Genomic DNA, 24,674 nt, shown 5'->3' on the forward strand with positions numbered 1-24,674 from the left:
CAGGACATGCACACTTTAACCAACCCATCATTTCAGTGACAGGGTCTGCCACATGACTGTGACTGAAATGACGGGTTGGTTTGGACCCCCACCAAAAAAGAAGCAATTAATCTCTCCTTGCACAAACTGGCTCTACAGAGGCAAGATGTCCACCTCATCATCATCCTCCGATTCATCACCGTGTACATCCCCCTCCTCACAGATTATCAATTCGTCCCCACTGGAATCCACCATCACAACTCCCTGTGTACTCTGTCAGGCAATTGCTGCTGGTGAATGTCTCCATGGAGGAATTGATTATAATTCATTTTAATGAACATCATCTTCTCCACATTTTCTGGAAGTAACCTCGTACGCCGATTGCTGACAAGGTGAGCGGCGGCACTAAACACTCTTTCGGAGTACACACTTGTGGGAGGGCAACTTAGGTAGAATAAAGACAGTTTGTGCAAGGGCCTCCAAATTGCCTCTTTTTCCTGCCAGTATACGTACGGACTGTCTGACGTGCCTACTTGGATGCGGTCACTCATATAATCCTCCACCATTCTTTCAATGGGGAGAGAATCATATGCAGTGACAGTAGACGACATGTCCGTAATCGTTGGCAGGTCCTTCAGTCCGGACCAGATGTCAGCATCAGCAGTCACTCCAGACTGCCCTGCATCACCGCCAGCGGGTGGGCTCGGAATTCTGAGCCTTTTCCTCGCACCCCCAGTTGCGGGAGAATGTGAAGGAGGAGATGTTGACAGGTCGCGTTCCGCTTGACTTGACAATTTTCTCACCAGCAGTTCTTTGAACCCCTGCAGACTTGTGTCTGCCGGAAAGAGAGATCCAACGTAGGTTTTAAATCTAGGATCGAGCACGGTGGCCAAAATGTAGTGCTCTGATTTCAACAGATTGACCACCCGTGAATCCTGGTTAAGCGAATTAAGGGCTCCATCCACAAGTCCCACATGCTTAGCGGAATCGCTCTGTGTTAGCTCCTCCTTCAATGTCTCCAGCTTCTTCTGCAAAAGCCTGATGAGGGGAATGACCTGACTCAGGCTGGCAGTGTCTGAACTGACTTCACGTGTGGCAAGTTCAAAAGGTTGCAGAACCTTGCACAACGTTGAAATCATTTTCCACTGCGCTTGAGACAGGTGCATTCCACCTTCTATATCGTGCTCAGTTGTATAGGCTTGAATGGCCTTTTGCTGCTCCTCCAACCTCTGAAGCATATAGAGGGTTGAATTCCACCTCGTTACCACTTCTTGCTTCAGATGATGGCAGGGCAGGTTCAGGCATTTTTGGTGTTGCTCCAGTCTTCTGTACGTGGTGTCTGTACGCCGAAAGTGTCCCGCAATTCTTCTGGCCACCGACAGCATCTCTTGCACGCCCCTCTCGTTTTTTAAATAATTCTGCACCACCAAATTCAAGGTATGTGCAAAACATGGGACGTGCTGGAATTTGCCCATATTTAATGCACACACAATATTGCTGGCGTTGTCCGATGCCACAAATCCACAGGAGAGTCCAATTGGGGTAAGCCATTCCGCGATGATCTTCCTCAGTTGCCGTAAGAGGTTTTCAGCTGTGTGCGTATTCTGGAAAGCGGTGATACAAAGCGTAGCCTGCCTAGGAAAGAGTTGGCGTTTGCGAGATGCTGCTACTGGTGCCGCCGCTGCTGTTCTTGCGGCGGGAGTCCATACATCTACCCAGTGGGCTGTCACAGTCATATAGTCCTGAGTCTGCCCTGCTCCACTTGTCCACATGTCCGTGGTTAAGTGGACATTGGGTACAACTGCATTTTTTAGGACACTGGTGAGTCTTTTTCTGAGGTCTGTGTACATTTTCGGTATCGCCTGCCTAGAGAAATGGAACCTAGATGGTATTTGGTACCGGGGACACAGTACCTCAATCAAGTCTATAGTTGGCTCTGCAGTAATGATGGATACCGGAACCACGTTTCTCACCGCCCAGGATGCCAAGGCCTCAGTTATCCGCTTTGCAGCAGGATGACTGCTGTGATATTTCATCTTCCTCGCAAAGGACTGTTGGACAGTCAATTGCTTGGTGGAAGTAGTAAAAGTGGTCTTACGACTTCCCCTCTGGGATGACCATCGAATCCCAGCAGCAACAACAGCAGCGCCAGCAGCAGTAGGCGTTACACGCAAGGATGCATCGGAGGAATCCCAGGCAGGAGAGGACTTGTCAGAATTGCCAGTGACATGGCCTGCAGGACTATTGGCATTCCTGGGGAAGGAGGAAATTGACACTGAGGGAGTTGGTGGGGTGGTTTGCGTGAGCTTGGTTACAAGAGGAAGGGATTTACTGGTCAGTGGACTGCTTCCGCTGTCGCCCAAAGTTTTTGAACTTGTCACTGACTTATGATGAATGCGCTGCAGGTGACGTATAAGGGAGGATGTTCCGAGGTGGTTAACGTCCTTACCCCTACTTATTACAGCTTGACAAAGGCAACACACGGCTTGACAAATGTTGTCCGCATTTCTGTTGAAATACTTCCACACCGAAGAGCTGATTTATTTGGTATTTTCACCAGGCATGTCAATGGCCATATTCCTCCCACGGACAACAGGTGTCTCCCCGGGTGCCTGACTTAAACAAACCACCTCACCATCAAAATCCTCCTGGTCAATTTCCTCCCCAGCGCCAGCAACACCCATATCCTCCTCTTCCTGGTGTACTTCAACACTGACATCTTCAATCTGACTATCAGGAACAGGACTGCGGGTGCTCCTTCCAGCACTTGCAGGCGCCGTGCAAATGGTGGAAGGCGCATGCTCTTCACGTCCAGTGTTGGGAAGGTCAGGCATCGCAACCGACACAATTGGACTCTCCTTGTGGATTTGTGATTTCGAAGAACGCACAGTTCTTTGCTGTGCTTTTGCCAGCTTAAGTCTTTTCAGTTTTCTAGCGAGAGGCTGAGTGCTTCCATCCTCATGTGAAGCTGAACCACTAGCCATGAACATAGGCCAGGGCCTCAGCCGTTCCTTGCCACTCCGTGTGGTAAATGGCATATTGGCAAGTTTACGCTTCTCCTCCAACGATTTTATTTTAGATTTTTGAGTCCTTTTTTTACTGATATTTGGTGTTTTGGATTTTACATGCTCTGTACTATGACATTGGGCATCGGCCTTGGCAGACGACGTTGATGGCATTTCATCGTCTCGGCCATGACTAGTGGCAGCAGCTTCAGCACGAGGTGGAAGTCGATCTTGATCTTTCCCTATTTTTGGAACCTCAACATTTTTGTTCTCCATATTTTAATAGGCACAACTAAAAGGCACCTCAGGTAAACAATGGAGATTGATACTAGTATACTTATGGATGACGACTGACTGCCGACACAGAGGTAGCTACAGCCGTGGACTACCGTACTGCGTCTGCTAGTATAGACTGGATGATAATGATATAAAAAATATATATATATCACTACTGCAGGACAGGTATATATTATATAATGACGGACCTGCTGGACACTGTCAGCAGCAGACTCCTAAACTACTAGTATGAAGAAGATAGGAAAAAAAAACCCCACCACAGGTAGGTATACAATTATGGACGAGCACTGCCGACACAGAGATAGCTACAGCCGTGGACTACCGTACTGCGTCTGCTAGTATAGACTGGATGATAATGATATAAAAGATATATATATATCACTACTGCAGGACAGGTATATGTTATATAATGACGGACCTGCTGGACACTGTCAGCAGCAGACTCCTAAACTACTAGTATGAAGAAGATAGAAAAAAAAACCCCACCACAGGTAGGTATACAATTATGGACGAGCACTGCCGACACAGAGGTAGCTACAGCCGTGGACTACCGTACTGCGTCTGCTAGTATAGACTGGATGATAATGATATAAAAAATATATATATATCACTACTGCAGGACAGGTATATATTATATAATGACGGACCTGCTGGACACTGTCAGCAGCAGACTCCTAAACTACTAGTATGAAGAAGATAGGAAAAAAAAAAACCACCGCAGGTAGGTATACAATTATGGACGAGCACTGCCGACACAGAGGTAGCTACAGCCGTGGACTACCGTACTGCGTCTGCTAGTATAGACTGGATGATAATGATATAAAATATATATATATATATCACTACTGCAGGACAGGTATATGTTATATAATGACGGACCTGCTGGACACTGTCAGCAGCAGACTCCTAAACTACTAGTATGAAGAAGATAGAAAAAAAAAACCCACCACAGGTAGGTATACAATTATGGACGAGCACTGCCGACACAGAGGTAGCTACAGCCGTGGACTACCGTACTGCGTCTGCTAGTATAGACTGGATGATAATGATATAAATTATATATATATATCTCTACTGCAGGACAGGTATATATTATATAATGACGGACCTGCTGGACACTGTCAGCAGCAGACTCCTAAACTACTAGTATGAAGAAGATAGAAAAAAAAAAACCAACCACAGGTAGGTATACAATTATGGACGAGCACTGCCGACACAGAGGTAGCTACAGCCGTGGACTACCGTACTGCGTCTGCTAGTATACTATAGACTGGATGATAACAATATAAAAAATATATATATATCACTACTGCAGGACAGGTATATATTATATAATGACGGACCTGCTGGACACTGTCAGCAGCAGACTCCTAAACTACTAGTATGAAGAAGATAGAAAAAAAAAACCCACCACAGGTAGGTATACAATTATGGACGAGCACTGCCGACACAGAGGTAGCTACAGCCGTGGACTACCGTACTGCGTCTGCTAGTATAGACTGGATGATAATGATATAAAAAATATATATATATCACTACTGCAGGTATATATTATAATATAATGAATGACGGACCTGCTGGAAACTGTCTGTCAGCAGAATGCGTTTATAGAATAAAAAAAAAAACACCACACGAGTGTTTAACTTTTTCAGGCAGACAATAGTAGCAAAGCACCAGGATAAACCATGCTGCACTGCAGGTGGGGCAGATGTAAAATGTGCAGAGAGATGCAGATATGAGAGGGGCATTCCCAAACTGAAATCTAAATTGCAGTGTAAAACAAAGCTGTCCAGCATTTGTGGGCTACATGCAAAAGCAGCCAGTATTTATATACTGGTGGTCACTGGTCAGTCACACTGGCAGCAAAAGTGTGCACTGTTATGTACTCCTGCTATAACTGCTCCCCGTCCCCAGTCTCCCCCACAATTAAGCTGTGTGAGCAGTGAGCACTCAGCACAGTCAGATATACATAGATGATATTATCATTAGAGATGAGCGCCTGAAATTTTTCGGGTTTTGTGTTTTGGTTTTGGGTTCGGTTCCGCGGCCGTGTTTTGGGTTCGAACGCGTTTTGGCAAAACCTCACCGAATTTTTTTTGTCGGATTCGGGTGTGTTTTGGATTCGGGTGTTTTTTTCAAAAAACACTAAAAAACAGCTTAAATCATAGAATTTGGGGGTCATTTTGATCCCAAAGTATTATTAACCTCAAAAACCATAATTTACACTCATTTTCAGTCTATTCTGAATACCTCACACCTCACAATATTATTTTTAGTCCTAAAATTTGCACCGAGGTCGCTGTGTGAGTAAGATAAGCGACCCTAGTGGCCGACACAAACACCGGGCCCATCTAGGAGTGGCACTGCAGTGTCACGCAGGATGTCCCTTCCAAAAAACCCTCCCCAAACAGCACATGACGCAAAGAAAAAAAGAGGCGCAATGAGGTAGCTGTGTGAGTAAGATTAGCGACCCTAGTGGCCGACACAAACACCGGGCCCATCTAGGAGTGGCACTGCAGTGTCACGCAGGATGGCCCTTCCAAAAAACCCTCCCCAAACAGCACATGACGCAAAGAAAAAAAGAGGCGCAATGAGGTAGCTGACTGTGTGAGTAAGATTAGCGACCCTAGTGGCCGACACAAACACCGGGCACATCTAGGAGTGGCACTGCAGTGTCACGCAGGATGTCCCTTCCAAAAAACCCTCCCCAAACAGCACATGACGCAAAGAAAAAAAGAGGCGCAATGAGGTAGCTGTGTGAGTAAGATTAGCGACCCTAGTGGCCGACACAAACACCGGGCCCATCTAGGAGTGGCACTGCAGTGTCACGCAGGGTGTCCCTTCCAAAAAACCCACCCCAATCAGCACATGATGCAAAGAAAAAGAAAAGAAAAAAGAGGTGCAAGATGGAATTATCCTTGGGCCCTCCCACCCACCCTTATGTTGTATAAACAAAACAGGACATGCACACTTTAACCAACCCATCATTTCAGTGACAGGGTCTGCCACACGACTGTGACTGATATGACGGGTTGGTTTGGACCCCCCCCAAAAAAGAAGCAATTAATCTCTCCTTGCACAAACTGGCTCTACAGAGGCAAGATGTCCACCTCATCTTCACCCTCCGATATATCACCGTGTACATCCCCCTCCTCACAGATTATCAATTCGTCCCCACTGGAATCCACCATCTCAGCTCCCTGTGTACTTTGTGGAGGCAATTGCTGCTGGTCAATGTCTCCGCGGAGGAATTGATTATAATTCATTTTAATGAACATCATCTTCTCCACATTTTCTGGATGTAACCTCGTACGCCGATTGCTGACAAGGTGAGCGGCGGCACTAAACACTCTTTCGGAGTACACACTTGTGGGAGGGCAACTTAGGTAGAATAAAGCCAGTTTGTGCAAGGGCCTCCAAATTGCCTCTTTTTCCTGCCAGTATAAGTACGGACTGTGTGACGTGCCTACTTGGATGCGGTCACTCATATAATCCTCCACCATTCTATCAATGTTGAGAGAATCATATGCAGTGACAGTAGACGACATGTCCGTAATCGTTGTCAGGTCCTTCAGTCCGGACCAGATGTCAGCATCAGCAGTCGCTCCAGACTGCCCTGCATCACCGCCAGCGGGTGGGCTCGGAATTCTGAGCCTTTTCCTCGCACCCCCAGTTGCGGGAGAATGTGAAGGAGGAGATGTTGACAGGTCGCGTTCCGCTTGACTTGACAATTTTGTCACCAGCAGGTCTTTCAACCCCAGCAGACCTGTGTCTGCCGGAAAGAGAGATCCAAGGTAGGCTTTAAATCTAGGATCGAGCACGGTGGCCAAAATGTAGTGCTCTGATTTCAACAGATTGACCACCCGTGAATCCTTGTTAAGCGAATTAAGGGCTGCATCCACAAGTCCCACATGCCTAGCGGAATCGCTCCGTGTTAGCTCCTCCTTCAATGCCTCCAGCTTCTTCTGCAAAAGCCTGATGAGGGGAATGACCTGACTCAGGCTGGCAGTGTCTGAACTGACTTCACGTGTGGCAAGTTCAAAGGGCATCAGAACCTTGCACAACGTTGAAATCATTCTCCACTGCACTTGAGACAGGTGCATTCCACCTACTATATCGTGCTCAATTGTATAGGCTTGAATGGCCTTTTGCTGCTCCTCCAACCTCTGAAGCATATAGAGGGTTGAATTCCACCTCGTTACCACTTCTTGCTTCAGATGATGGCAGGGCAGGTTCAGTAGTTTTTGGTGGTGCTCCAGTTTTCTGTACGTGGTGCCTGTACGCCGAAAGTGTCCCGCAATTCTTCTGGCCACCGACAGCATCTCTTGCACGGCCCTGTCGTTTTTTAAAAAATTCTGCACCACCAAATTCAAGGTATGTGCAAAACATGGGACGTGCTGGAATTGGCCCAGATTTAATGCACACACAATATTGCTGGCGTTGTCCGATGCCACAAATCCACAGGAGAGTCCAATTGGGGTAAGCCATTCCGCGATGATCTTCCTCAGTTGCCGTAAGAGGTTTTCAGCTGTGTGCGTATTCTGGAAAGCGGTGATACAAAGCGTAGCCTGCCTAGGAAAGAGTTGGCGTTTGCGAGATGCTGCTACTGGTGCCGCCGCTGCTGTTCTTGCGGCGGGAGTCCATACATCTACCCAGTGGGCTGTCACAGTCATATAGTCCTGACCCTGCCCTGCTCCACTTGTCCACATGTCCGTGGTTAAGTGGACATTGGGTACAGCTGCATTTTTTAGGACACTGGTGACTCTTTTTCTGAGGTCTGTGTACATTTTCGGTATCGCCTGCCTAGAGAAATGGAACCTAGATGGTATTTGGTACCGGGGACACAGTACCTCCAACAAGTCTCTAGTTGGCTCTGCAGTAATGATGGATACCGGAACCACGTTTCTCACCACCCAGGATGCCAAGGCCTCAGTTATCCGCTTTGCAGTAGGATGACTGCTGTGATATTTCATCTTCCTCGCAAAGGACTGTTGAACAGTCAATTGCTTACTGGAAGTAGTACAAGTGGGCTTACAACTTCCCCCCTGGGATGACCATCGACTCCCAGCGGCAACAACAGCAGCGCCAGCAGCAGTAGGCGTTACACGCAAGGATGCATCGGAGGAATCCCAGGCAGGAGAGGACTCGTCAGACTTGCCAGTGACATGGCCTGCAGGACTATTGGCATTCCTGGGGAAGGAGGAAATTGACACTGAGGGAGTTGGTGGGGTGGTTTGCGTGAGCTTGGTTACAAGAGGAAGGGATTTACTGGTCAGTGGACTGCTTCCGCTGTCACCCAAAGTTTTTGAACTTGTCACTGACTTATTATGAATGCGCTGCAGGTGACGTATAAGGGAGGATGTTCCGAGGTGGTTAACGTCCTTACCCCTACTTATTACAGCTTGACAAAGGGAACACACGGCTTGACACCTGTTGTCCGCATTTGTGGTGAAATACCTCCACACCGAAGAGTTGATTTTTTTGGTATTTTCACCTGGCATGTCAACGGCCATATTCCTCCCACGGACAACAGGTGTCTCCCCGGGTGCCTGACTTAAACAAACCACCTCACCATCAGAATCCTCCTGGTCAATTTCCTCCCCAGCGCCAGCAACACCCATATCCTCCTCATCCTGGTGTACTTCAACACTGACATCTTCAATCTGACTATCAGGAACTGGACTGCGGGTGCTCCTTCCAGCACTTGCAGGGGGCATGCAAATAGTGGAAGGCGCATGCTCTTCACGTCCAGTGTTGGGAAGGTCAGGCATCGCAAACGACACAATTGGACTCTCCTTGTGGATTTGGGATTTCAAAGAACGCACAGTTCTTTGCGGTGCTTTTGCCAGCTTGAGTCTTTTCAGTTTTCTAGCGAGAGGCTGAGTGCTTCCATCCTCATGTGAAGCTGAACCACTAGCCATGAACATAGGCCAGGGCCTCAGCCGTTCCTTGCCACTCCGTGTGGTAAATGGCATATTGGCAAGTTTACGCTTCTCCTCCGACAATTTTATTTTAGGTTTTGGAGTCCTTTTTTTTCTGATATTTGGTGTTTTGGATTTGACATGCTCTGTACTATGACATTGGGCATCGGCCTTGGCAGACGACGTTGCTGGCATTTCATCGTCTCGGCCATGACTAGTGGCAGCAGCTTCAGCACGAGGTGGAAGTGGATCTTGATCTTTCCCTAATTTTGGAACCTCAACTTTTTTGTTCTCCATATTTTATAGGCAGAACTAAAAGGCACCTCAGGTAAACAATGGAGATGGATGGATTGGATACTAGTATACAATTATGGACGGACTGCCACGGTTAGGTGGTATAAAAAAACCACGGTTAGGTGGTATATATTATAATAATAATACAATTATGGATGGACGGACTGCCTGCCGACTGCCGACACAGAGGTAGCCACAGCCGTGAACTACCGCACTGTACACTGTTGATAAAGAGATAGTAGTATACTCGTAACAATTAGGATGACACTATGACGGTATAAAGAATGAAAAAAAAACCACGGTTAGGTGGTAGGTATATAATAATAAATAATACAATTCTGGTCGGACGGACTGCCTGCCGTGTGCCGACACAGAGGTAGCCACAGCCGTGAACTACCGCACTGTACACTGGTTGATAAAGAGATAGTAGTATACTCGTAACAATTAGGATGACACTATGACGGTATAAAGAATGAAAAAAAAAACCACGGTTAGGTGGTAGGTATATAATAATAAATAATACAATTCTGGTCGGACGGACTGCCTGCCGTGTGCCGACACAGAGGTAGCCACAGCCGTGAACTACCGCACTGTACACTGGTTGATAAAGAGATAGTAGTATACTCGTAACAATTAGGATGACACTATGACGGTATAAAGAATGAAAAAAAAACCACGGTTAGGTGGTAGGTATATAATAATAAATAATACAATTCTGGTCGGACGGACTGCCTGCCGTGTGCCGACACAGAGGTAGCCACAGCCGTGAACTACCGCACTGTACACTGGTTGATAAAGAGATAGTAGTATACTCGTAACAATTAGGATGACACTATGACGGTATAAAGAATGAAAAAAAAACCACGGTTAGGTGGTAGGTATATAATAATAAATAATACAATTCTGGTCGGACGGACTGCCTGCCGTGTGCCGACACAGAGGTAGCCACAGCCGTGAACTACCGCACTGTACACTGGTTGATAAAGAGATAGTAGTATACTCGTAACAATTAGGATGACACTATGACGGTATAAAGAATGAAAAAAAAACCACGGTTAGGTGGTAGGTATATAATAATAAATAATACAATTCTGGTCGGACGGACTGCCTGCCGTGTGCCGACACAGAGGTAGCCACAGCCGTGAACTACCGCACTGTACACTGGTTGATAAAGAGATAGTAGTATATTCGTAACAATTAGGATGACACTATGACGGTATAAAGAATGAAAAAAAAAACCACGGTTAGGTGGTAGGTATATAATAATAAATAATACAATTCTGGTCGGACGGACTGCCTGCCGTGTGCCGACACAGAGGTAGCCACAGCCGTGAACTACCGCACTGTACACTGGTTGATAAAGAGATAGTAGTATACTCGTAACAATTAGGATGACACTATGACGGTATAAAGAATGAAAAAAAAAACCACGGTTAGGTGGTAGGTATATAATAATAAATAATACAATTCTGGTCGGACGGACTGCCTGCCGTGTGCCGACACAGAGGTAGCCACAGCCGTGAACTACCGCACTGTACACTGGTTGATAAAGAGATAGTAGTATACTCGTAACAATTAGGATGACACTATGACGGTATAAAGAATGAAAAAAAAACCACGGTTAGGTGGTAGGTATATAATAATAAATAATACAATTCTGGTCGGACGGACTGCCTGCCGTGTGCCGACACAGAGGTAGCCACAGCCGTGAACTACCGCACTGTACACTGGTTGATAAAGAGATAGTAGTATACTCGTAACAATTAGGATGACACTATGACGGTATAAAGAATGAAAAAAAAACCACGGTTAGGTGGTAGGTATATAATAATAAATAATACAATTCTGGTCGGACGGACTGCCTGCCGTGTGCCGACACAGAGGTAGCCACAGCCGTGAACTACCGCACTGTACTGTGTCTGCTGCTAATATAGACTGGTTGATATTTAAAGAGATATTAGTAGTATACAACAATACTATACTGGTGGTCAGGCACTGGTCACCACTCCTGCAGCAAAAGTGTGCACTGTTAATTAATATAATTGTACTCCTGGCTCCTGCTAACAACCTGCAGTGCTCCCCAGTCTCCCCCACAATTAATTATAAGCTTTTAATTTATACATTGATGACTGTGCAGCACACTGGGCTGAGCTGAGTGCACACAGACTGAGTCACACTGTGTGACTGACTGTGCTGTGTATCGTTTTTTTTTTCAGGCAGAGAACGGATATAGCAGAGAGAAGTGAACGGATATATTATATTAAATAAAAGTTAACTAGCAACTGCACTGGTCACTGACTGTGGTAAACTAACTCTGTCTGCGACTCTGCACAATCTCTCTCTCTCTATCTAATCTATCTCTATTCTAATGGAGAGGACGCCAGACACGTCCTCTCCCTATCAATCTCAATGCACGAGTGAAAATGGCGGCGACGCGCGGCTCCTTATATAGAATCCGAGTCTCGCGATAGAATCCGAGCCTCGCGAGAATCCGACAGCGTCATGATGACGTTCGGGCGCGCTCGGGTTAACCGAGCAAGGCGGGAAGATCCGAGTCGCTCGGACCCGTGAAAAAAAACATGAAGTTCGGGCGGGTTCGGATTCCGAGGAACCGAACCCGCTCATCTCTAATTATCATGCAGCACACTGAGGCTGATCACAGATATGGTATGTGACTGTGTATCGTTTTTTTTCAGGCAGAGAACGGATTTTAAATAATAAATAAAACTGGTGGTCACTAGTATAACTATCAGCAAAACTCTGCACTCTCTGAGTACTCCTAATGCTCCCCAAAATTACTAAAATTAAATTACTAAATCAAGTGTCTCACTCTCTATCTAAATGGAGAGGACGCCAGCCACGTCCTCTCCCTATCAATCTCAATGCACGTGTGAAAATGGCGGCGACGCGCGGCTCCTTATATAGAATCCGAGTCTCGCGATAGAATCCGAGCCTCGCGAGAATCCGACAGCGGGATGATGACGTTCGGGCGCGCTCGGGTTAGCCGAGCAAGGCGGGAAGATCCGAGTCTGCCTCGGACCCGTGTAAAAACTAAAGGCTGAAGTTCGGGGGGGTTCGGATTCCGAGGAACCGAACCCGCTCATCTCTAACATCACTGTCACTGCACCTCCATCACGCACCCTCATCTATACACATCACTGTCACTGTACATCCATCACACACCCTCATCTATACACATCACTGTCACTGCACCTCCATCATACACCCTCATCTATACACATCACTGTCACTGTACCTCCATCACACACCCTCATCTGTACACATCACTGTCACTGCACCTCCATCATACACCCTCATCTATACACATCACTGTCACTACACCTCCATCATACACCCTCATCTATACACATCACTGTCACTGCACCTCCATCACACACCCTCATCTATACACATCACTGTCACTGCACCTCCATCACACACCCTCATCTATACACATCACTGTCACTGCACCTCCATCACACACCCTCATCTATACACATCACTGTCACTGCACCTCCATCACACACCCTCATCTATACACATCACTGTCACTGCACCTCCATCACACACCTTCATCTATACACATCACTGTCACTGCACCTCCATCATACACCCTCATCTATACACATCACTGTCACTGCACCTCCATCACACACCTTCATCTATACACATCACTGTCACTGCACCTCCATCACTTACCCTCATCTATACACATCACTGTCACTGCACCTCCATCACACCCTCATCTATACACATCACTGTCACTGCACCTCCATCACACACCCTCATCTGTACACATCACTGTCACTGCACCTCCATCACACACCCTCATCTATACACATCACTGTCACTGCACCTCCATCACACACCCTCATCTATACACATCACTGTCACTGCACCTCCATCACACACCCTCATCTATACACATCACTGTCACTGCACCTCCATCACACACCCTCATCTATACACATCACTGTCACTGCACCTCCATCACACACCCTCATCTATACACATCACTGTCACTGCACCTCCATCATACACCCTCATCTATACACATCACTGTCACTGTACCTCCATCATATACCCTCATCTATACACATCACTGTCACTGCACCTCCATCACACACCCTCATCTATACACATCACTGTCACTACACCTCCATCACACACCCTCATCTATACACATCACTGTCACTGCACCTCTATCACACACCCTCATCTATACACATCACTGTCACTGCACCTCCATCACACACCCTCATCTATACACATCACTGTCACTGCACCTCCATCACACACCCTCATCTATACACATCACTGTCACTGTACATCCATCATACACCCTCATCTATACACATCACTGTCACTGCACCTCCATCACACACCCTCATCTATACACATCACTGTCACTGCACCTCCATCATACACCCTCATCTGTACACATCACTGTCACTGCACCTCCATCACACACCCTCATCTATACACATCACTGTCACTGCACCTCCATCATACACCCTCATCTATACACATCACTGTCACTGCACCTCCATCACACACCCTCATCTATACACATCACTGCCACTGCACCTCCATCACACACCTTCATCTATACACATCACTGCCACTGCACCTCCATCACACACCTTCATCTATACACATCACTGTCACTGCACCTCCATCATACACCCTCATCTATACACATCACTGTCACTGCACCTCCATCACACACCCTCATCTATACACATCACTGTCACTGCACCTCCATCATACACCCTCATCTATACACATCACTGTCACTGCACCTCCATCACACACCCTCATCTATACACATCACTGCCACTGCACCTCCATCACACACCTTCATCTATACACATCACTGTCACTGCACCTCCATCACACACCCTCATCTATACACATCACTGTCACTGCACCTCCATCACACACCCTCATCTATACACATCACTGCCACTGCACCTCCATCACACACCTTCATCTATACACATCACTGTCACTGCACCTCCATCACACACCCTCATCTGTACACATCACTGTCACTGCACCTCCATCACACACCCTCATCTATACACATCACTGTCACTGCACCTCCATCACACACCCTCATCTATACACATCACTGTCACTGCACCTCCATCACACACCCTCATCTATACACATCACTGCCACTGCACCTCCATCACACACCTTCATCTATACACATCACTGTCACTGCACCTCCATCACACACCCTCATCTATACACATCACTGTCACTGCACCTCAATCACACAACCTCATCTGTACACATCACTGTCACTGCACCTCCATCATACACCCTCATCTATACACATCACTGTCACTGCACCTCCATCACACACCCTCATCTGTACACATCACTGTCACTGCAACTCCATCACACACCCTCATCTATACACATCACTATCACTGTATCTCCATCACACACCCTCATCTGTACACATCACTGTCACTGCACCTCCATCACACACCTTCATCTATACACATCACTGTCACTGCACCTCCATCACACACCCTCATCTATACACATCACTGTCACTGTATCTCCATCACACACCCTCATCTGTACACATCACTGTCACTGCACCTCCATCACACACCTTCATCTATACACATCACTGTCACTGCACCTCCATCACACACCCTCATCTATACACATCACTGTCACTGCACCTCCATCACACACCTTCATCTATACACATCACTGTCACTGCACCTCCATCACACACCCTCATCTATATATATATACATCACTGTCACTGCACCTCCATCACATACCCTCATCTATACACATCACTGTCACTGCACCTCCATCACACACCTTCATCTATACACATCACTGTCACTGCACCTCCATCATACACCCTCATCTATACACATCACTGTCACTGTATCTCCATCACACACCCTCATCTGTACACATTACTGTCACTGCACCTCCATCACACACCCTCATCTATACACATCACTGTCACTGCACCTCCATCACACACCTTCATCTATACACATCACTGTCACTGCACCTCCATCATACACCCTCATCTATACACATCACTGTCACTGTATCTCCATCACACACCCTCATCTGTACACATTACTGTCACTGCACCTCCATCACACACCCTCATCTATACACATCACTATCACTGCACCTCCATCACACACCCTCATCTATACACATCACTGTCACTGCACCTCCATCACACACCCTCATCTACACACATCACTGTCACTGCACCTCCATCACACACCCTCATCTGTACACATCACTGTCACTGCACCTCCACCACACACCCTCATCTGTACACATCACTGTCACTGCACCTCCATCACACACCCTCATCTGTACACATCACTGTCACTGCACCTCCATCACACACCCTCATCTATACACATCACTGTCACTGCACCTCCATCACATACCCTCATCTATACACATCACTGTCACTGCACCTCCATCGCACACCCTCATCTGTACACATCACTGTCACTGCACCTCCATCACACACCCTCATCTGTACACATCACTGTCACTGCACCTCCATCACACACCCTCATCTGTACACATCACTGTCACTGCACCTCCATCACACACCCTCATCTGTACACATCACTGTCACTGCACCTCCATCACACACACTCATCTATACACATCACTGTCACTGCACCTCCATCACACACCCTCATCTTTACACATCACTGTCACTGCACCTCCATCACACACCCTCATCTATACACATCACTGTCACTGCACCTCCATCACACACCCTCATCTATACACATCACTGTCACTGCACCTCCATCATACACCCTCATCTATACACATCACTGTCACTGCACCTCCATCACACACCCTCATCTATACACATCACTGTCACTGCACCTCCATCACACACCCTCATCTATACACATCACTGTCACTGCACCTCCATCACACACCCTCATCTATACACATCACTGTCACTGCACCTCCATCACACACCCTCATCTATACACATCACTGTCACTGCACCTCCATCACACACCCTCATCTGTACACATCACTGTCACTGCACCTCCATCACACACCCTCATCTATACACATCACTGTCACTGCACCTCCATCACACACCCTCATCTGTACACATCACTGTCACTGCACCTCCATCACACACCCTCATCTATACACATCACTGTCACTGCACCTCCATCACACACCCTCATCTGTACACATCACTGTCACTACACCTCCATCACACACCCTCATCTATACACATCACTGTCACTGCACCTCTATCATACACCCTCATCTATTCACATCACTGACACTGCACCTCCATCACACACCCTCATCTATTCACATCACTGACACTGCACCTCCATCACACACCCTCATCTATACACATCACTGTCACTGCACCTCCATCACACATCCTCATCTATACACATCACTGTCACTGCACCTCCATCACACATCCTCATCTATACACATCACTGTCACTGCACCTCCATCACACACCCTCATCTATACACATCACTGTCACTGCACCTCCATCATACACCCACATCTGTACACATCACTGTCACTGCACCTCCATCACACATCCTCATCTATACACATCACTGTCACTGCACCTCCATCACACACCCTCATCTGTACACATCACTGTCACTGCACCTCCATCACACACCCTCATCTATACACATCACTGTCACTGCACCTCCATCACACACCTTCATCTATACACATCACTGTCACTGCACCTCCATCATACACCCTCATCTATACACATCACTGTCACTGCACCTCCATCATACACCCTCATCTGTACACATCACTGTCACTGCACCTCCATCACACACCCTCATCTATACACATCACTGTCACTGCACCTCCATCACACACCTTCATCTATACACATCACTGTCACTGCACCTCCATCATACACCCTCATCTATACACATCACTGTCACTGCACCTCCATCACACACCCTTATCTATACACATCACTGTCACTGCACCTCCATCACACACCCTCATCTATACACATCACTGTCACTGCACCTCCATCACACACCCTCATCTATACACATCACTGTCACTGCACATCCATCACACACCCTCATCTGTACACATCACTGTCACTACACCTCCATCACACACCCTCATCTGTACACATCACTGTCACTGCACCTCCATCATACACCCTCATCTATACACATCACTGTCACTGCACCTCCATCACACACCCTCATCTATACACATCACTGTCACTGCACCTCCATCATACACCCTCATCTATACACATCACTGTCACTGCACCTCCATCACACACCCTCATCTATACACATCACTGTCACTGCACCTCCATCACACACCCTCATCTATACACATCACTGTCACTGCACCTCCATCACACACCCTCATCTATACACATCACTGTCACTGCACCTCCATCACACACCCTCATCTATACACATCACTGTCACTGCACCTCCATCATACACCCTCATCTATACACATCACTGTCACTGCACCTCCATCACACACCCTCATCTATACACATCACTGTCACTGCACCTCCATCATACACCCTCATCTATACACATCACTGTCACTGCACCTCCATCACACACCCTCATCTATACACATCACTGTCACTGCACCTCCATCATACACCCTCATCTATACACATCACTGTCACTGCACCTCCATCACACACCCTTATCTATACACATCACTGTCACTACACCTCCATCACACACCTCATCTATACACATCACTGTCACTGCACCTCCATCACACACCCTCATCTATACACATCACTGTCACTGCACCTCCATCACACACCCTCATCTATACACATCACTGTCACTGCACCTCCATCACACACCCTCATCTGTACACATCACTGTCACTGCAACTCCATCACACACCCTCATCTATACACATCACTGTCACTGCACCTCCATCATACACCCTCATCTGTACACATCACTGTCACTGCACCTCCATCACACACCCTCATCTGTACACATCACTGTCACTGCACCTCCATCACACACCCTCATCTATACACATCCCTGTCACTGCACCTCCATCACACACCCTCATCTATACACATCACTGTCACTGCACCTCCATCATACACCCTCATCTATACACATCACTGTCACTGCACCTCCATCACACACCCTCATCTGTACACATCACTGTCACTGCACCTCCATCACACACCCTTATCTATACACATCACTGTCACTGCACCTCCATCACACACCCTCATCTATACACATCACTGTCACTGCACCTCCATCACACACCCTCATCTGTACATATCACTGTCACAGCACCTCCATCACACACCCTCATCTATACACATCACTGTCACTGCACCTCCATCACACACCCTCATCTATACACATCACTGTCACTGCACCTCCATCACACACCCTCATCTATACACATCACTGTCACTGCACCTCCATCACACACCCTCATCTCCACACATCACTGTCACTGCACCTCCATCACACACCCTCATCTATACACATCACTGTCACTGCACCTCCATCATACAGCCTCATCTATACACATCACTGTCACTGCACCTCCATCATACACCCTCATCTATACACATCACTGTCACTGCACCTCCATCATACACCCTCATCTATACACATCACTGTCACTGCACCTCCATCATACACCCTCATCTATACACATCACTGTCATTGTCATTTTCAAATGCTTCTTATACGCAAAATGATGGAAATTGAACACACAAGCAGCGTACACTGATTAAAATGACATGCAGCTTGCCTATGTTCTGTGTGCGACCGTGGCTGTATCTTTATAAGAAATGCTACGCAGTTAGGGGGAGTCGCAGCTGCATAACTCTAAAGGCAATTAACTGCATTTATTGCGAGCATCTTTCACCAACTTACAATGTCCATCTTTGGAGCAAACCATGGAATTGAGATATCTTCATTATCTAGCTAAAATTGGTGCTAATTAATAAAAATAACATGTCAATTTTTTTACACAGGACATAAAAAAAAAAAAAAAAAAGAATTGCTCAAGATGATCAGTTTCTCGCCAGTAACCTGGACCTTTTTAATGTTGATCCTTCTCCAGTTGATTTCTTCCCTCTATCAGAGATGCAGGCTGGATGTCCCGGCTCTTGAGGGTATCACTCATCCAGGAGATATCATGATCGGAGTTTTGATGCCTATTTTTATGGATAAAGTTTACCAAAACATTTCCTTCACCGATCGACCACTCAGAATCAGATGTGATCCGTAAGTGAGGATTAAGGGGCCTATTTATCACCATCCACATCCAGGATGCGGATGACAGGTTATATAATCGCCCAAACTCGCACTGCGATAATTGATTACATCACAGGGATGTATCAATTATTGCGTGCAGGGACAGAGCTTGCGGTCAAGCTCTGTCCCTCCAATGATACTCTGCAGCATCATCGGGGTATTTTTTTTAAAAAATACCCCGATGTCCTGCTGCGCATGCGCCGCCGTCATCGCTGCTACCGCCGCCACCTGGTCGACCCCCCCCCCATCACGACTACTCCCTCATGCCGCTGACCTCCCCCCCCCGAAGATCAATATACTTGCCAGTCCAGGGAGCCAGTCCACGCTGCTTCTGCTGGGTTGCCCGGCGCCGGATCCTGTGCGCTGTGGTGACCCCCAGTGCTGTAAAGTGTGCTGCCACTTTGCAGCGTCACTTTACTGCACTGGGGTCATATTGCAGCACATGGGGGACTGGCAGCGCTCACCGGAGCAGCGGACTCCGGCTCCCTGGACAGGTGAGTATGTTTTTTTTTTTTTTTAATGTTTTTTTTTTTACTTTTTACACTGGGATCAGCTTGTTTGTCCATCGGACACACATAGCTGATCACTCTACCGGGTCCCCGCTCAGCTTTCTCTGCCAGGGGCAGAGAAAGCTGGGAAATGCCACATTATCGCAGTGCTGGCCACATCGCATTTCCTACTATAAGTATGGGGAGTGCGATGTGGATTACTATAAAAAGTGAATTAAAGGGTTTGGAGCAGTTTTTCATGAAAACTGCTCCAAATGCCCTTTAATACATTCAGGTCATACTAAAATAATGTACAAAGGGTGTGAAAACAGAAAACCCTTTTTTTTCGCATTATTTTAGTAAAAATAATGTTAATAAATAGACCCCTAATTCTGTATGACTGCTACAGCGATTGTGCTGGATGTGTGGACTACTTTATAGTGTCGGTATTTTCTGGAAACTTTTTAAGAGCTGATATTGATTACAAATTGTCTACAAGCCACAATAATTTAGATTGTACTAAATAAACCAGGGCCTATAAATTTATTTATGTATTATTACTGTTTTCTAAGTACTTCTTTTTAACAAAATGTATTCTTTTTTGGACTTTAGAATGCTTCATATTCTATGTCACATGTATTCCTCACAGAGGCGAGATAGAGTGGTGGAATGATACAAAGCAATGTCTGTGATGTGTCTCTCTGAGGAGAGGGGTGGAGCGATATGACCCCAGAGTGATTTGTCCTGTCAGAACTCCTGAGGAGGGATGGCCAGTTGGCAAAAGAGGCAACATGTATTTTTGGAGCGAAGAGGACGGGTGGGAATGTAAAGGTAGATAATGTTAGATACGGGTGAGGGCTTTGTAAGTGAGTGTGAAAAGCTTGAATTGGATTCAAAAAGGGGAAGGGAAGTCAGTGAAGGGCGTGTAAGAGAGGAGAGGTGTACATACTGTAGTACGTTTGAATAGGAAGATGAGCCGGGCACCAGCACTAAGAATAGATTGGAGTGGAGAGAGGAGTTTGTCATGGATCTGGAGATCTGGAGATCATCTGGAGATGACCAGTGAGTGGATGAGGGTCTTGGTAGCATCTTGGGTTAGAAAGGGTCTGATCCTGGAAATAATTTTTAGATGGAAATGGCAGGACTGTGAGAGGTGCTGAATGTGTGGTTTGAAGGAAAGGAAGGAATCAAGGTTAACTCCAAGACAGCGTAATTGAGAGCCAGAGGAGACAGTAGTGCCATCAATAGACAGTGAAACTGTGGAAGGTGATAGGTGGGAGGGTGGGAAGAAGATCATCTCAGTCTTAGACATGTTAAGTTTAAGAATGCGCTGAGACATCCAAGAAAGGTAGATTTGATACTTTATTATATGTATAGAACTGTACTGACTTATGCTGTTTGTACTCATTTCTGTCCTGAAGATTCTGGTTGAATTCCTACCAACAACTTCTAGCCATAATGTTTGCTGTAGAAGAGATTAACATGAACCCAAATGTTCTTGGCAACATGACGTTAGGGCTGCAGGTGTATAAGACGTGTAATGTGCCTCACTATGAGGTACAAGGAGCCTTACACTTGTTGTCTGAGTCAAACATGGCCATTCCCAACTACAGATGTCATGGACAACAAAACTTCACAGCTGTTCTTGGATCTACATTTTCCACAAACTCAATTATGTTGGCAAATATTTTAGGGGTCTTGAGATACCCTCAGGTAAGAATATTTTAATTATTATTATTATTATTATTATTATTATTATTTGTCTGTAGTAGCATTGATTTAATGATTGTAGTATTGATGAATGCACATTGTGTGCTTTTTATTTCACATAGTTTTAATAACATGGAAAGTAGAACATTAAAATGAACCTCTATTTTATCTACATTACATAAAAATAATTTCATACATGCCAATATCTATCTTGACAGAGCATAATAAATAGACTATTGTTTAATTGACATATATTAAATCTAAGCCTCTATTTACAATTTAGAGTTTCCTTGATTTGCTTGCTTCAGATCACAATAGTTCAGTACACTGAGTCAATGGTTCGATAGTTAATTCACCAACAAAATTAATAATTTCTATATTAAAATAAGATATGCATGTACAAATGGAGCATGTTCATAAGGAGTGCAAATTCATTTAGGCATGTGCAATTTTCTTTCTTTTGCTAGATCAGTGGAGCATCAAGTATCTCACTTCTTAGCAATCGTATAATGTTCCCCTCATTTGTCAGGACTGTTCCCAGTGATAAGGAACAGTCTAAGGGACTGGTTAAGCTCATTCTACACTTTGGTTGGACCTGGGTTGGTCTGCTGGCTGTGGACAATGATTATGGCTTACAAGGAATTCAGCCAATCAGGGAAGAGATAATAAAGGCTGGAGCATGTGTGGCCTTCACTGAATATATACATTTAACTCATCCAGACCACAATGCCCCCCACATTGTCAAGGTCATTAAGGAGTCACCAGCTAAGGTTGTCATTATCTTCTCTACTGATATTGATTTGGTTCCCATTATGAGTGAGATGTTAAAACATCAAATCAAAGGGAAGATCTTTGTCTCCAATTCTGGTTGGTCAATGACTAATATGTTCTCAGCTGGAAGCTTTACGCAACTTTTATCAGGGTCCATCGGTTTATTTATCAACAACAGAGTGATTCCAGGATTCAGTGACTACCTTAATGAGGTCCATCCCTCTGTGAAAGACTCCTGGATAAACTTATACTGGGAGAAACTGTTCAACTGTATGTTTCTGTATCAGAAGAACACAACCAGTCATTTGGATCCTGCAGTGACAGAGTGCGCAGGAGCAGAGAGTATAGACAGCATCAAGAACAGCTTCATCTACACCAATAGCTTAACTTTTCTTCATGGCTACTACGCTGCTGTCCATGTTGTAGCCAAAGCTTTAGAAGGCCTGAAGAACTGCAAAGTAAGACAAGGAACAGTTTCCGTAATGAGCTGTAAGGACATTTTGAATTTCAAGCCATGGCAGGTAATGTAACGTTATGTCTGGGGCTAAGATGCTATAGAAATGTTACAAAAATAAAACTGCCCAGAACATACATAAAATGTATTAAATGATGGATTTCTCAAAGCTTTAATATTTACAGTTGGTGTAGCAATCATCTAGTACAATAGGTCAGTTGTTCTGAAACTGTGTGCCGTGGCACGCTGGGGTGTCTCAGGACACTTGCAGAGGATTGATGGTCCAGGACCAATTCAAATTATTTATGGTCAATATAATATGTAAAACCAACGCTGTTGGTTGCCAACCATAAAATATGTGGACAAACAGAAGCAAATGTAGTCCCTCACCACATAACTGACCCTAAGGATGACATATAAACACAATTAACTTAATTTAATATTTCTTTCTAAATTTCTCAATAAGAAACTTTTGGCCTAGGGGTGCCGTGAAAAAGCTTCTGATATTCTAGGGTGCCGTGATTCAAAAAAGTTTGGGAACCACTGCAGTAGGTGTTTTTTAAAGACATTTTTATGAATTATCAGAACAGGGAATAGGGTAATAGAGCAACCTTTTGGTGTCCTAGTCATGTAAAATTATGACTGAGAAGTGTAGTGATATACAACATCAGATATATTTAATAATAACAAATCAATGAAAAAACATATTCCGTAATATATCACTGTAAAAATAGTTTACAAATAGGTGGAACACCGAAACAACATGCAAACCATACACTACACTAGTAGTTAAAAACGTCACTTAAAAATAAAATAAATAAATTGCATATACTGTAGGTAAAAAATATAAGAAGTAAAAGATATGAGTAAGATGCTTAGCTTTCAGGAGAGGTGCAGTCTGGGAAGGACCAAAGCATTTCATCAGATAGACTTTATCAAGGTGTTACAAGTTTAAGTGGGACAAACCTCAAATATTTACCTAGATCCATTTTCAAGATAATTATGACATCACTTCCTGTTTGTTAAACATGTGGAATAAATTCTAAAAACATTACATTTTAAAAACAGTAATAAAGTGCAGGCAAAGATTGAAGAATAGAAATATATATGGGATTAATCCCTGGTGTCCCTCTTGTCGGGGAATGGTGGCTTCATCATTCATTTGCAAATGTATGTAACTAAGTCCTCTGTATTTCTATTATATACTGTATATAGTCCTTCATGTCTTAGTACAGGTACATCTTGGCATGCTGGTGGGACACCAGGGGTTAATCCCCAATGTATTTCTATCTTAGACTACCCCATTCCTTTCACACACCTGAATTGTATTTACTAATTGATATGAGCAACTTGCATTCTGTTCTGAAAGATTAGAGTATATAAACAGAAGCAATGGTGGATTAAGAATAAAT

General features: G+C 45.4%; 1 protein-coding gene across 1 annotated transcript in view; it reads left to right on the forward strand.

Annotated features, from left to right (window-relative positions):
- Positions 1-21,351: 21,351 nt before the first annotated feature.
- The window catches only part of LOC134934173 (extracellular calcium-sensing receptor-like), a 36,600-nt gene continuing 33,277 nt past the window's right edge, over positions 21,352-24,674 (forward strand). The window contains exons 1-3 of the mRNA XM_063929667.1: positions 21,352-21,389; positions 21,749-22,040; positions 22,505-23,329. Coding sequence (XP_063785737.1) covers positions 21,352-21,389; positions 21,749-22,040; positions 22,505-23,329 — 1,155 coding nt within the window. The remainder of the gene's footprint in view (positions 21,390-21,748; positions 22,041-22,504; positions 23,330-24,674) is intronic.

This window comes from Pseudophryne corroboree, chromosome 6 (assembly GCF_028390025.1).
Source record: "Pseudophryne corroboree isolate aPseCor3 chromosome 6, aPseCor3.hap2, whole genome shotgun sequence".
In the NCBI taxonomy this organism is placed as follows: domain Eukaryota; kingdom Metazoa; phylum Chordata; class Amphibia; order Anura; family Myobatrachidae; genus Pseudophryne; species Pseudophryne corroboree.